Source organism: Propithecus coquereli, unplaced genomic scaffold, assembly GCF_000956105.1.
Source record: "Propithecus coquereli isolate 6110/MARCELLA unplaced genomic scaffold, Pcoq_1.0 Scaffold188, whole genome shotgun sequence".
Taxonomy (NCBI): Eukaryota; Metazoa; Chordata; class Mammalia; order Primates; family Indriidae; genus Propithecus; species Propithecus coquereli.
The window spans coordinates 4,603,713-4,617,808 of record NW_012143634.1 but is presented as its reverse complement, the minus strand read 5'-3'; the positions used below and the strand labels follow the sequence as shown (position 1 = coordinate 4,617,808).

The window sequence follows — 14,096 nt, the reverse complement described above, 5'->3', positions numbered from 1 at the left end:
ACAGTCCTCTAATATAATCTAAGAACTATACATTCCTCTAATATAAAATAATAAATTCTAGGCATTTAACTATTTGTATCAAATTTTGTTTTTTAGACAAAGGCATTATCCATCACAATAAGTAATTTTTTGCTTTTATTTCAACTGGACAATCGTAATTAGGAAAGGTAAGAAGCCATCTACACTTTCCCTTTCCATTCAATACATTTTTGTTACTATTTTATTTTATCCAGTGTTTTGTTTTTTCTACTATTTGGCTTAAATACTATACTATCTATAATGTTAATATTAAATATCTGCAATTCTGTTCTAGATCCCGTGGCAAAGTTCAAGAAAATCTCATATAAATGAACAACTCAACATGTATTCAACCATCTGCGATCACATCCACGGTTTTACCGATCACTTACATCTTCCTTTGTATTGTTGGTCTCTTTGGAAACTCTCTCTCTCAATGGATATTTTTAAGAAAAATAGGTAAGAAAACATCAACGCACATCTACCTGGCACACCTTGTGACTGCAAACTTGCTTGTGTGCAGCGCCATGCCTTTCATAGGTATCTATTTCCTGAAAGGTTTCCAATGGGAATATCAATCTGTACAATGCAGAGTGGTCAGTTTTCTGGGAGTTCTATCCATTCATGTAAGTATGTTTGTCAGCCTCTTAATTTTAAGTTGGATTGCCATAAGCCGCTATGCTACCTTAATGAAAAAGGATTCCATGCAAGAGACCACTTCGTGCTATGAAAAAATATTTTATGGCCATTTATTGAAAAAATTTCGCCAGCCCAACTTCGCTAGAAAACTGTGCATTTACATATGGGGAGTTGTACTGGGTGTAATTCTTCCAGTTACCATATACTACTCGGTTGCAGAGGCTACAGAAGGAGAGGAGCGCCAGTGCTATAATCGGCAGATGGAACTAGGAGCCATGATTTCTCAGATTGCAGGTCTCATTGGAACCACATTTATTGGATTTTCATTTTTAGTAGTACTAACATCATACTACTCCTTTGTCAGCCATTTGAGAAAAATAAGGACCTGTACATCCATTATGGAGAAAGATTTGACTTACAGTTCTGTGAAAAGACATCTTTTGGTTATCCAGAGTCTACTACTAGTTTGTTTCCTTCCATATAGTATTTTTAAACCCATATTTTATGTTCTACACCAAAGAGAGGACTGTCAGCAATTGAATTATTTAATAGAAACCAAAAATGTCCTTACCTGTCTTGCTTCAGCCAGAAGTAGCACAGACCCCATCATATTTCTTTTATTAGATAAAACATTCAAAAAGACACTATATAATCTCTTTACAAAGTCTAATTCACCACACAACCATAAGGTTGACATTTGAATGGAAAACACCACAAAATGGAAAAGCGTTCATGTGACTCTATTAGGGGCACTAAACTACATCATTGACATGCCAGCTTGGTTGACAAAAGGCACCAAGAAAACCTCTTTGGTTTTTAAAAATAGATATTCATCTCTGTGGAAAGCAATATGGAGATACCTCAAAGAGCTACAAGTAAAACTACCATTTATTTGATCCAGTAATCCCATTGCTGGGCATCTACCCAAAGAACAAAAGAAATTCTATAAAAAAGACAGCTGCACTAGAATGTTTACAGCAGCACAATTCACAATTGCAAAGATGTGGAAACAACCCAAGTGCCCATCAATACATGAGTGGATTAACAAAATGTGGTATATGTATACCATGGAGTACTATTCAGCTATAAGAAACAATGGGGATATAGCACCTCTTGTATTTTCCTGGACAGAGCTGGAACCCATTCTACTAAGTGAAGTATCCCAAGAATGGAAAAACAAGCACCACATGTACTCACCATCAAATTGGTATTAACTGATCAACACTTAAGTGCACATATAGTAATAACATTCATCGGGTGTTGGGCAGATGGGAGGAGGGAGGAGTGGATGGGTATATACACACCTAATGGGTGCGGTGTGCACCATCTTGGGGATGGACACGCTTAAAGCTCTGACTCGGGTGGGGCAAGGGTAATATACGTAACCTAAATATTTGTACCCCCTAATATGCTGAAATAAAAAAATAAATAAAAATAGATATTCATAAAACTCAATTTATAGTTCTACTTATACTGAAAGTTGAGATGGCAGAGACTTTCAGAAGCAAAAATCAAGCATATTGAAAGGATCCCACTGCATATGAAACCAACAGATTATTATTTTTTTAAACTCAAATGTGGATACTTCTGTTCAGAACAAAATATTTCATGATTGTAGGATAAAGAAGGAAATGGTTTATGACTTGTACGCTTTCAAGTAGTTAGAATCCAAGGGTCCATCTATGGCTAATGTTTTGTTTTTTTTTTTTGAGACAGAGTCTCACTCTGTTGCCTGGGCTAGAGTGCCGTGGCGTCAGCCTAGCTCACAGCAACCTCAAACTCCCGGGCTCAAGTAATCCTTCCAGCTAATTTCTTTCTATTTTTTTAGTAGAGATGGGTCTCGCTCTTGCTCAGGCTGGTCTCAAACTCCTGAGCTCAAACGATCCTCCCGCCTTGGCCTCTCAGAGTGCTAGGATTACAGGTGTGAGCCACCCTGCCCAGCCTGTTTTTTTGGTAATTTTAAAAAACATTAAAAATGAGTAAAAGAAAAAAATAAGCAATGTTCTCACTTAAGTCGTATCTAAATGCATGAATAATACAGTGTAAAAATCCAAGGCTTTATAAACATGTTTATTTGGAATTATCTGGCTCATGTTATCGAGAGAGGCAATAGTCCCCAACTCCAATATTTATTAAGGAGATGTTACTTATAAATATGCTTAAATATGTGGATTATGCTTTGTCAAAATAAGCTAATATAATGTCATTATATGCCCATCTTCATCACATAGGAAAATCTTAATGTATTCAACATAAATAATATTAACGACAGACAGTACCTGGCATGTAGGTACATTCAATTAATTTTGTGAAATGAATGAATGATAAGGCAGTATAATAGTATTGTAGTTAAGGGATTGGTCTCTGATGTTAGACTCCTTGGGTTCAATCCTGGCTCTACCTCTTATTTAGCTGGACAATCTTAGGCAAGTTATCCTATTTAAGTGTTAATTTCTTCATTTGTAGAACAGAAAATACTAACATATTCATAGGTACTATTATTAAATCAGATGATGTTACTACTATGAATAGCTATCAATAAGTACTTCGCCCTGCTTATATGCTTTATATATTATTTTAATCATCACAACCCTAAAGTATATCTATTTACTGATGAAAAAATTGAACTGCATTAAGTCACCCAAATTTTCTGAATATCTAAGTAAATATTTAAAGAGTAAGTAATGGTCATTTCTTTCTTCTGTGTAATCTTGTCAGTAAGACAAATGATGGTGATTATATTCTATACTATATAAATTATAATTATGTGTGTTCTATTTTCCCAAAGAGATCCTAAGCACCTTTGGAGTTTTTCTATTTCTACTCTCGTGGTACTCTGTATTCTCTTCACAGATAAGAACCAAACAAAAACAGTTAAATAAAATCAGCCACTAACTGTAACTTGTCACTTCATTAGAGACTGTTTAAAGACTCATTTTTTTCCATATGGTAATTCGTTCAGTGTTCAAAAAGTTTAAAGTAAGTTCACATAGTGCTTCCATGTTTTGTTCCTGAATTAGAAGTGTATGAGCAATTCACTGTACAGATTCCCTAAGAGCCATGTGTTCAAAATCATTAGAGGTTATTCTGACACAACTGTATAATTTTCATTAAAAACAAATAAGAAAAAAGCCATTAATTTTTTTCCTTTTTTTTACTTCAATGCTTAACTGAGAGATGAAAATGTTCAGAGAGTATGAACATATTCTGGCTTCAAATATTTACAGTGTATATTAATTCTTTTATAGTAGCAATTAGATTTCTGGCTCATTAATTTGCAGAGACAAAGGAGACTTGGGAACTTCAGGTGACCTCCCTAAGTGCTGGCTATAAATGGAGGTGTCTAGTGACTTCCTAGACACGTGAATCACAAAATGACTTGCAGTCCATCAGGGGACCTCCTGAGATGCCCAGATTTCGCTAGTTACACCAGTAGTTTTAATCTGAGTTTTAAAACCAAAACTCATTAGATTAAGAGGAGCTGAGAAGATTATCAGTAATTTTCATTTAAAAAATTTTTTTAACCTGTCATGGAATTGAGTCTATTTATTTATTTTTTTGTAGAGACAAGTTCTCACTATGTTGCCCCGGTTGGTCTCGAACTCCTGGCCTCAAGTGGTCCTCCTGCCTCTGCCTCCCAAAGTGCTGGAATTATAGGCGTTAAGCCACTGTGTCCGGCCCAGTAATTTTCATTTTACATAAGCTATACTGTATTTAATCTCACTGTACTTGGCAGTTTTATAATTTTTAAAACTTCTATAAATCATTATTTAAAAAACACTTTACAGCTCTACTCACTACTTCAAATAAAATATATTTTACTTAAAAGATATTAAGAGTTTCCTACACTTAAAAAAGGCAGGAAAAGAGGTTTACAATTTCTCTTCATGTTATTCATTCTGATAGAACATTCCCGTTTTAATTCCCTGTACTGTACGATATACTCAGCTCATTATCATCACGTTTACCTTTACATCATAGATGCTTTCCTAAACAGTTGATTGTAAATCACATTGAATTTTTTGTATAATTGAAGAACTGGCTATTTAATGTCATAGTAAATATTTTATATATTTCTTTCTAAACTTATGCTAATTTTACAGTTTACATTTCAGAAAAATGGTGTTTTTAACGTGTCTGTGTGAGTCAAAAACAAATTTGGGGTTTCAGAAATCTCAGATTTTGACTTAGGCCAACAAGGTTTTATCTTAACTGTAGAAAACAGGCATGACAAATATTTATCTCCCCTTTTATCTTTCCATATACACACTTCTATTAAGGTAGCTTTCAAACTATAATTATGAACACAAACCATTAAGACTGAACAAACGAAATTCAGGATAAACTACTTAAGTGGGAAGTGAGTTTCTACTCCCTGGGTAGAAGAGGAAGATGCCTCCTTCATTTTTGATTTGGTAAGGACTCTTGGCCTAGCCCAGCCCTGCAGTCTGTCAGGGTGGGAGTTATGGGTAAATGTGGGAAGACAAGCTGAAAGGAAATCTTGCTGGCAAATCACGAAGGGCATTTCAATTGAGCAACCCTAATGCCATGGACCTTCCTCACACAGCCCCAAATTCCAATTGAACTGATATCATTGGGAAGAGTTACTACAGCTAGAAAGGTTTTACACCTGACAGGAAAACCTCTTTGGCTATATCATATATGCCACCCCTGGCTCAGGAGAGGAGCTGTGAAAGGATTCACCTTTAGTAAGCAAATGAAACTTTTTTTTTTTAAATCAAGCAATTGATTTCTTTCTTTGGAGGATGGGTTGGCAGAAGAGAAGCGTATAGATATGCAAGATAAATTTATGATGAACATATAAACCATGAGATTTTCCTAAGTATAATTATTAAAATCCCACATGCAAACTGAACATTATGTTTAACAACCTTATACAAGTAATGCAGAAGATTAACCAGTGTGTTTCTTTTAATAAAGAATAAGTTTTTGTTTTAATGAGAATTTAAATTTCTCTATACAACATGGGGGCTTTTGGGAATTGTGGTAACAGATGTAAAAGAAACATCAGCAACTGAGAGCAAGAAAGGAAGGAATACTTTAAGCCATGGCAACCAGTGTTATGTGATGAACATGAACTTATGCTAAAGGCTGGCCCTAAGCAGGTGAAAGGAGAACTGAGACCAGAAGGGGACCAAAGAGCAGCCAGGCGTGTTCACACAGGTTAGCCAGGAAAACCATTTAAAGGAAGCATACTCGGAAATACATGGGCGGGAGGCTTCTGGCTAAGTGTGTATGCGACTGGGGTTTGTACAGTTCTGAGAACTAAAAGCTGAGTGCCCAAGCTTCCCAGGAACAGGCCCCATTTGGAATAGAAAGTGATTGCTTGTGTAGCAGTTTGCATTCTCAGAGAAGCTGCTTCACTTCAGCTTTAGTTATTAAAATTGTATGTGCGTAGGTCAGAGTGATAGAAAGGTCTAAGGAATGCTGAGTCTCTCCACACCCACGCGCTGCACTGTAAGGCTGCCAGCAGTAGTTGGGAGAGATGAGAAAATTCCACAAACTCTCAGTGCTTAGCAGAGCCAATGAAGGAAGGCAAGGAGCCAGGAGTTGCATTTACCTTGACAACTATGTTACTTCTTTCTAAAGTACTTTTAATTTAGGGGTGAGAGGAAGAAAAGAGAAAAATCGCTGAAACATAATGGAAGTTTTCACATTCTTTCACAAGAAAAAGAAGAATTAAAGGGAACACGACAGAAAAAACAGAAATTTGCATGCATGACTTAATTAATGCCTGTAGAAAGGCAAACTATGAGAACTATAACATTCTGACAGCGGGTCTTAACCAGGGGCGATTTTTGTGCTCAAGGGGACATTTGGCAATGTTTGGAGACATTTGTGGTTGTCAGAACTGGGGGAGATACTCTTGGCATCTAGTGGGTAGAGGCTAGAATGCGGTTAAGCATCCTATAATCCGTAGGACAGCCTCCTACTACAAAGGATCTGGCCCAAAATGTCACTAAGTGTGGCTATTGGGAAACCCTGTACTATGTTCACAAATCTCCCTGAATTTCAAAGGATTATACGATTACTTTTTATGCAATTTCACATGAAACTGCTCCTTCAAAGTAAGCAGTTTCCACTATAGGTCACATGGCACCATATACTCAAATCTAACCAAACAATCCTTTTTAGACTCAATTATGATGATTTCAAAAAGAAATGCCTACCGAGAAACCTAATGCGTGAGAGAGAGAGAGAGAGCGAGAGAGAGAGAATGAGAATATTCTTGGTTAGATGAAACAGATGATTAAATCTAAATTTTTCTAAGAGAAATGAAATATTGCAATGCTCTTCTATTCTTTTCTAAGTATAAGGGAAGAAAACTTCAACAAAAAGTTTAACTGCAGAAACCAAAATCTACATACATGCCGAATCTACATACAGACAAGTCACTGAATGTATATCTAAATGCAAAGAAAAACTGGCAAAAATATTAACAAACCAAACCAAGTGAAATTTTAAATTATTAACCATGTGAAATGTGTTGTTATTGAAGTTTTACAATGACCAGTATGTCGGAATATCCCTATAACAAGGTCTGGAATAAAACTAAGTTTTACCTGTTATTGAAGTTATATTAGGAAATCCTGTTGACACAATCTTTAAAATATATACAGAACTTAACTACTTTTTTTACCCCCTCCACTGCTACCACTCTGGTCTGAGCCAGGCAGGATCATTGCCTGTCCCCTTTTCACTCTCTCCTTTGCTCATTTTGCCTCAGCCACACTGGCCTCCTTGCTGTTCCTCAAACATGCCATTTGTGTTCCCATCTCTGTGCCTTTGCACTGCTGTTCCTTTTACCCAGAACACTCTTCCCTCAGCTATCAGCTTAGCCCACTCCCTCCCTTTCTTCAAGTCCTTGATCAGATGCTGTCTTCTCCACGTGGCCTGCTCTGACCATCCTATTTACAATTGCAAGCCCTTCTCTAGCACTCCCTGTCCTTCTGACCACTCTAGTTTTTTTCTGTGGTCTTTTTCACCTTCTAACCTACTATACTTACTTCACTTATTTCTGCTTACTGATTATTGCCTGTCTCCCTGAACTAGAATGTCAGCTGCGTGAGGGCAGTGATTTTGTTTGTTTTGTTCATTGACGTAGCTCCAGTTCCTAGGACAGTACAGTGCCTGTCAGATAGTAGGGACTCAATAAATACCTTTTTGATAAATGTCTTAAGAAAAATACACCAACATTCAAAATTGCAATAAACCAAATGTGAGTATTACATCTACCCATGCAAAAATGTATAGCTTACAGGTTCTGAAATATAAAGACTATCAGTATTAATGTGTGCTCTGTGCCTGCCAACTGAACAATGGCACTTTTTCTGGTGGTTTCTTCTTACTAATTTGAAGTTTGAGAATTGCTTCTCTCTTCCCTTCCTTATCATGTTTCTGGGTGTTTCCTCAAAATCATTTGGCATGTACTTTAGAAATAATTAACTCATCTAATATAATCTAATGCAAAACTACTTTTGGGCCTTTGCACCCATTGTTCTTTCTGTGTGAAATGTCCTCTTGTCTCCATATAACTACTCCATGACTCAAGGCCAGGCTCCAATGTGACCTCCTCCATGAAATTTCTCTGACTCAGACTGGCTACCAATAAGTTCTCCCATCCTTGTGTATCTGGCACTCCTCCAATCAAAAGATGAATCTTTCTCCCCTCAAACTCAGACTAGCCTTGTGACCATTTTTTTTTTGACTAGTATGTTTCAACTAATAAAATGCATAGAATGTGACACAGTGCCTAGGCTTCAAGAAGCCTGGCAACTTCCATTTTTGTTATTTTGGAGCCCCAAGACACTGTCCTGATGGAGATGGGGCCATGTGGAGAGAGAGAATCCCTGAGAGAGCACGAAGAGCGCCAACCAGCTCACAGCTGTTCTAGTCACCTCAGCTGAGATGCCAGAAAAGTGAGTGAAGCCTTTGTGGAAACTAGCCATGCCACCTTGGCCAAAAGCCTGTGAAACAGAATTGAGCAGTCACCATCAAGCTTTGCCTAAACTGCAGAATTACAAGCAAGTAAGTGGCAGCTGTTGTTTGAAGTCACTAAGTTTCGGCATGTGTTGATCTGCAACAGTAGATTATATATAAACACACACACACATACATATATGCCTTATGTCCCTACTGAGAAAATAATACTTTCAGGGCTCCAAGCACAGTAATCTGCATGAAGTAGGCACTCAAATATTTGTTGAAATAAACCAGAAGGTAAATTAGAAGGTGAAGTTAAAATATAACTACTTTTGGATTTTATTTGGTTTTGAGTTGTCATTATATCAAATACCATGGCTAATCAAAAGCTGACTATATTATTCAAAGTATTACAGTAGAGTACGTTGTCCATCATTATTTATATACAATGTTGATATAATTACCTTTCAAGAACAGAGTTCATGCAAAATAAAATTGCCTCTTGCGTAAAACAGTTTTTAACAATGCTATTACATGAACTAACAATGTTTTACACATTTTAAGTTTTCACATTATTTGTTTCTGGTATATATTTTATAATATATATGAGGAGATATATTTTACTATGTATATATGCACTTTCTTATTTAATGCAAAATAATCACACAGCATGCTATTATAGTTGACAATTTTCCCCCTTTTACTTTTTCCACACTTCCTATTCTCTTTGGATAACTGAAGAATACTTTTTTATAAAAGTGCTATGCGTCCATTGGGTTGTGTAGTGTTGAGTTTTGATAATAACAGTATCATTTTCCTATGACATTTGAAAAGAATAAGACATTTTAGAGCTAATTTACACTAATGTGCATTTTGTCTGTTTCTTCAATGATTTTCATTTGCTACTATAACATTCTACATTCTACTAGATGGTTTTGGAATTGCTCTTGCTTTCCTTCAGCTTTTAACTACAAGGATTTCCATTAAAATTTCCCAAACATTACAGAAACTTTAACTAAACTCTACTTAATTTTCTTAGCCATTTAAAATACATCAAAGAAGCCAGGCCTTTAATAATATGTCTTGAGGGAAGGAGCACCATGTCTGTGCATGCTGCAGGTCAGAGAGAGACCAGTGACAAAATATCAGAGCTTGAAAGTGTAGCCCAGGGCCAGAGGGACTTCAGGGGCTCCCTAGTGATTCTAGGCCTTGGAAGGAGCTGGGGATCAGGAGGAAGGCCCACTGGTCTTCTTTCTTGCCTGCCTGTACGTTCTGCTTGACAGGAAGAGCCAGGGACTGAGCATTCTCATTAACTTGATACCAGATCAAACAGGCAGAAAGACTGAAGAATGACAATATTGGTATTCTAAGGGTATAAACTGTATTACATTTATAATTATGATTTCATACTATGTTTAAAAACTATCTGCAAAGAAAATACAATGCTGACTATTCTACCTTGCAACATTATGAAAATGTAAGTGTATGATTAGCTTTTACTACATAAACCAAATTCTAATTTTCCCCCCAATTAACTCAGTATAGGCTATTGTTTGGTTTTTCCTATTTGTTGGATTTTTCGTTTCTCTCTCACACACACAATGGCAAAAGAGGAATAATACATACATGTACACTTTAGTAAAAATAAAGAAATTGAAATTATGAAGTGTTCCTATTAAGAATTAGTACAACGACTTCCCAAATACGAAGAGGTTAAATAGATTTTTATTTGTAAGTAAAATTAAGATGTCCTTTATAAGAATATTAAAGAAAATTTTTTGATTATTATCATTGTTATATCAGTTTCTCTTCACAAACATTAAAGTTAGTAATAAAAATTACTTACCTTCACATCCCTGTGAATTATGTTATTATCATGACAGTAGCGAAGAGCTTCCAGTATCTGTCTCATGTAATGGCTGTAAGAAAACAAAGAAACCTAAAACTGTAAAAAATTTTTATTTTTAAAACTTAATATACAGTGCCCCTAGTTTATAATTCCCACCTTCGTATTAGCTGCCCATGGACACTTTTCATTTGAGCAGACAACATTGGTGGAAAGTGAGGCTGTGAGGCTTAATAACGAAACAGTTGGTAGCCTCATAAGTTTCTGCGCTTCATGAAGAAATAGTATGTTCTATATTTTCTAAGCTATCTAAGTTCAAAGAATTTCACACAATTCATAAGTAAAATTGCTTTGCAAACTAAAAATTCAAGCTTAAAATATGAAAAAAACCCAACAATTTTCCAATACTCAGGCAATTCTACTTAGTTAAATTGGATTGCTATTAAGTAAACAGTGCTCAGAGCTACCCCAAGGATTTGGACTAAAGGGGTGAGGGCCTTTTATCTGCCAGCAGAGTATGTTCTCAATCTTATTTCCATTTAGCTCTGAGGACAAACGAGAGAAGAACCTCCCTTTGTGTACAATTTCTTTTTGTAACATAGTCAAGTTTTAGTTGGGGCATCCTTGAACAAAGCAGGACAGTTCTAGGTCCAAGTCCTAGGTAGTCTGACTCCTCAGGTAGCCAGCAGGGATAGGTTGAGGCTCTCCATGGAGTATAAGATGAAGAACAAAGGAGAAGTTGGCATTTTAAAGAACAGTCTTTAGAAAGTGCTAACAGGGCTAGAGTAGTTTATTTAGTACTATTTTAGAACTTCCTTCTTGTATTTTTAAAGTTCTATAATCCCTCTATTTCTTTTCCTCTGAGTGTCTGTTTCATCTTCTCTTCTGCATTTTACTCCTTCCATATATCTTTCTCTTTTCTTCCTATTATCCCTTTCCTTGCTCATTTTTCTCCTTCCCAACAGCCAAGACAGAAATGCAACAGACTCAACATTATTCATTGTATAGTACTTATTAAATTTTATTTTGGTTCCAGATCTTAGATTTCTGACACAAATCACCTTGTATGTGTTATATGACTCAAGACAAAAAAAATTTTCTCTTCCTGCTTTACAATTAAAAAATATTTCCATCAAGTTCCCTCTTTGGTACGCTATCTTTTTTTTTTTTTTGGGGGAGAGACAGGGTCTCACTATGATGCCCAGGTTGGTCTTGAACTCCTGGCCTCAAGTGATCCTTCTGCCTCAGCCTCCCAAAGTGCTGGGATTACAGGCATGAGCCACTGGTATGCTACTATCTAACTAAGCTCACACAAATGTGCCTCTAGTTAGCACATGCATTATTTCATGTATTATAATTGATTAGAAGGGTTCTATTTTTAAAAAGAAAGGTGGGAAAAAAACACCTCAGGTTTTGTTCTCATATTTATCACTGTCTCCTCACAACTCAGAGAGTGAGGCTCATGCAGTAGTTAGTTCTGGTGTTCAATTTCTCTTACTTTGCAAATACACACGAGGGATTGTGGTCATATACTCTTTGCCTGGGCCAGTGCAGCCTATAATTAAGTTTTGTTTAAATCAGAGGTTCTTAACTTGATGTTGTGGCCTGTTAGTCCTCAAATCAGGCTTTGGGGGATCTGTGACCCCTTAAAATGGCTAAGAGATAACAAATGTGAAAGTGTTTTGTAAACTTGAAACCACTCTACAAAGGTTAAGTCATTATTCTTACATTATTATTATTATTATTATTATTATTATTGTTAAACCTAGGCAAAGACTTAGGAACAGCCTATTTGTCCATCTAGATGTCAACATAGAAATAGTGGGTAAGTTTAAACTCGGCAAAGTGGACATAGCTTGTACCTATGTAATGGACTACTTTGGATACAAAGCACTGAGATAGTGACCTAAATTATCTTCAGCCTAAAGAAAATTCCTACCTCAAAACCTCATTAAACAAAACAGAACAAAACTCATTGAATGAGCGTTGTTAATTTGCATATGACAGCACTTAATTATTTGACCCAAATATATGTATACAGCAGAATCTCTAGGGTGTATGTGGACAGAGTAGAATTTTTTTTTCTCCCCAAATTATAACAGATCTGAACTATCTTTCTCCACCCTCCTAGTCATGATCCTGGGAGGCTATGCATGTGAATGGTATGTAAGCAGAATAAAATGAGAATCAAAATCCACCCACATGTTCTAGAGAATTGCTGACTGAATTTTTAATAAAAAACTTCATTTCGTGAAGCATCATCATGGTCTATGCTTTCAGAGAAACTCAATGATACATAAGTTTGTCTTCACTTTCCCTAACAATCAGGAAAGATGATAACTCCATGGACAGAAAGAGCTGGCCAGTAATCCACTTATTTACTTTGGAAGGAGGCATTTTGGGGGTGGTGGAAGATAAAAAGAGAGGTGACTCAGTCAACTCTGGGTAAAAAGACTAATGCTATTTGCTAGACAGACGAGACCTTATCTCTGAAATGCCCTTAACAGAATGTCCCTGGCTCAGGATTAACTGTGGTAAATAGAACCTAAGATCTTTGAGGCACAGATGGCTTCCTGGAGAATGTCATATAAACCATCTAACTTCCAACTCTATGGAGATGTTTCATAATTGCAATGCTCCCCTCTGTGTGTGTGGAATCCCATAAACCTCAGGTAGAGATCTCATGTATTCTAGGCCAGAGATGTATTTCTGACGTGGGAAGAAATGACAGGGGCTCTTGCCCTTGATGTCCCACACTTCTCTGTGCTTCAGATGACCTTTTTGACTGCCTGTATCCTTGAAATTATTTAGTAAGACATGGTACTAGTTAAGAATATAGCTCTGATTTGTGAGAGTTTGATTTGATAATTTGATTCTGTGTGTTAGCTCACTGCACAACTCATTACCCCTGAAAGAACAGAGGTAATCACTAATTGGGTTGTACTACGTACTGAACAGAGTTTTATTTTAATGCCACGCTTTGCTGCTCCTTTTGAAGCTCAGCCAGTTGGAAAAAAACAACCTGATCAATTTGATTATTTGATGTCTCAGAGTCTTCTTGCAGAAATCATCTGGTTAAACACTCTACAAGAATGGAAGAACCTGCGTGAGCCTTATTATACACTTGTTGATCCTCTGTGATAGGGAACACACATAATAATACTTTCTGACCACCACCCCCATATCTTTTCATTGTTAGAAGGAAGAGCTTTTAATAAATTGTCTCCAAACCTCTCTCTTTGCAGTGTCACTTACTGGTCTCAATGCTATTCTTTTCTGGTCTACTCTGGGAAGTTCTTTTTGTAAAATCAACATTTTAACAGAAAATACAGGTAGATTTTAAAATAAACAGGTTTTCATTTTGATGCATATAAGCATCTACCTTTTCTATAAATCTTAAGATTGGGAGAGACCACAAGTCATTTCACTGTATGACATCACCTCTCTACATTGTCATCCTATATATCCTGACACCTAGCCCAGTGGCAGAGTTGGCTCAAAGTTATGGAAAAGCACCAAGGATGACTACAGTAAAAGTGGTACTGGTTTCACCTCAACCCTGCCAGCATATATGCCAGCTATCCCAGCGTTATTGTGATTCAAAAAGGAAAAATTCATATTCCTCCACTGAGTTTCACTATTTTATAAA

General features: G+C 36.5%; 2 protein-coding genes across 2 annotated transcripts in view; one reads left to right on the top strand and one right to left on the bottom strand.

The window, feature by feature from the left end:
- CASK (calcium/calmodulin-dependent serine protein kinase (MAGUK family)) overlaps positions 1–14,096 on the bottom strand; it is a 437,172-nt gene that overhangs the window by 221,693 nt on the left and 201,383 nt on the right. Inside the window, exon 5 of the mRNA XM_012642796.1 lies at positions 10,448–10,520. Coding sequence (XP_012498250.1) covers positions 10,448–10,520 — 73 coding nt within the window. The remainder of the gene's footprint in view (positions 1–10,447; positions 10,521–14,096) is intronic.
- On the top strand, positions 348–1,358 carry GPR82 (G protein-coupled receptor 82). The gene has a single exon (XM_012642793.1). It carries the CDS (start codon positions 348–350, stop codon positions 1,356–1,358), a length of 1,011 nt encoding a protein of 336 aa, XP_012498247.1.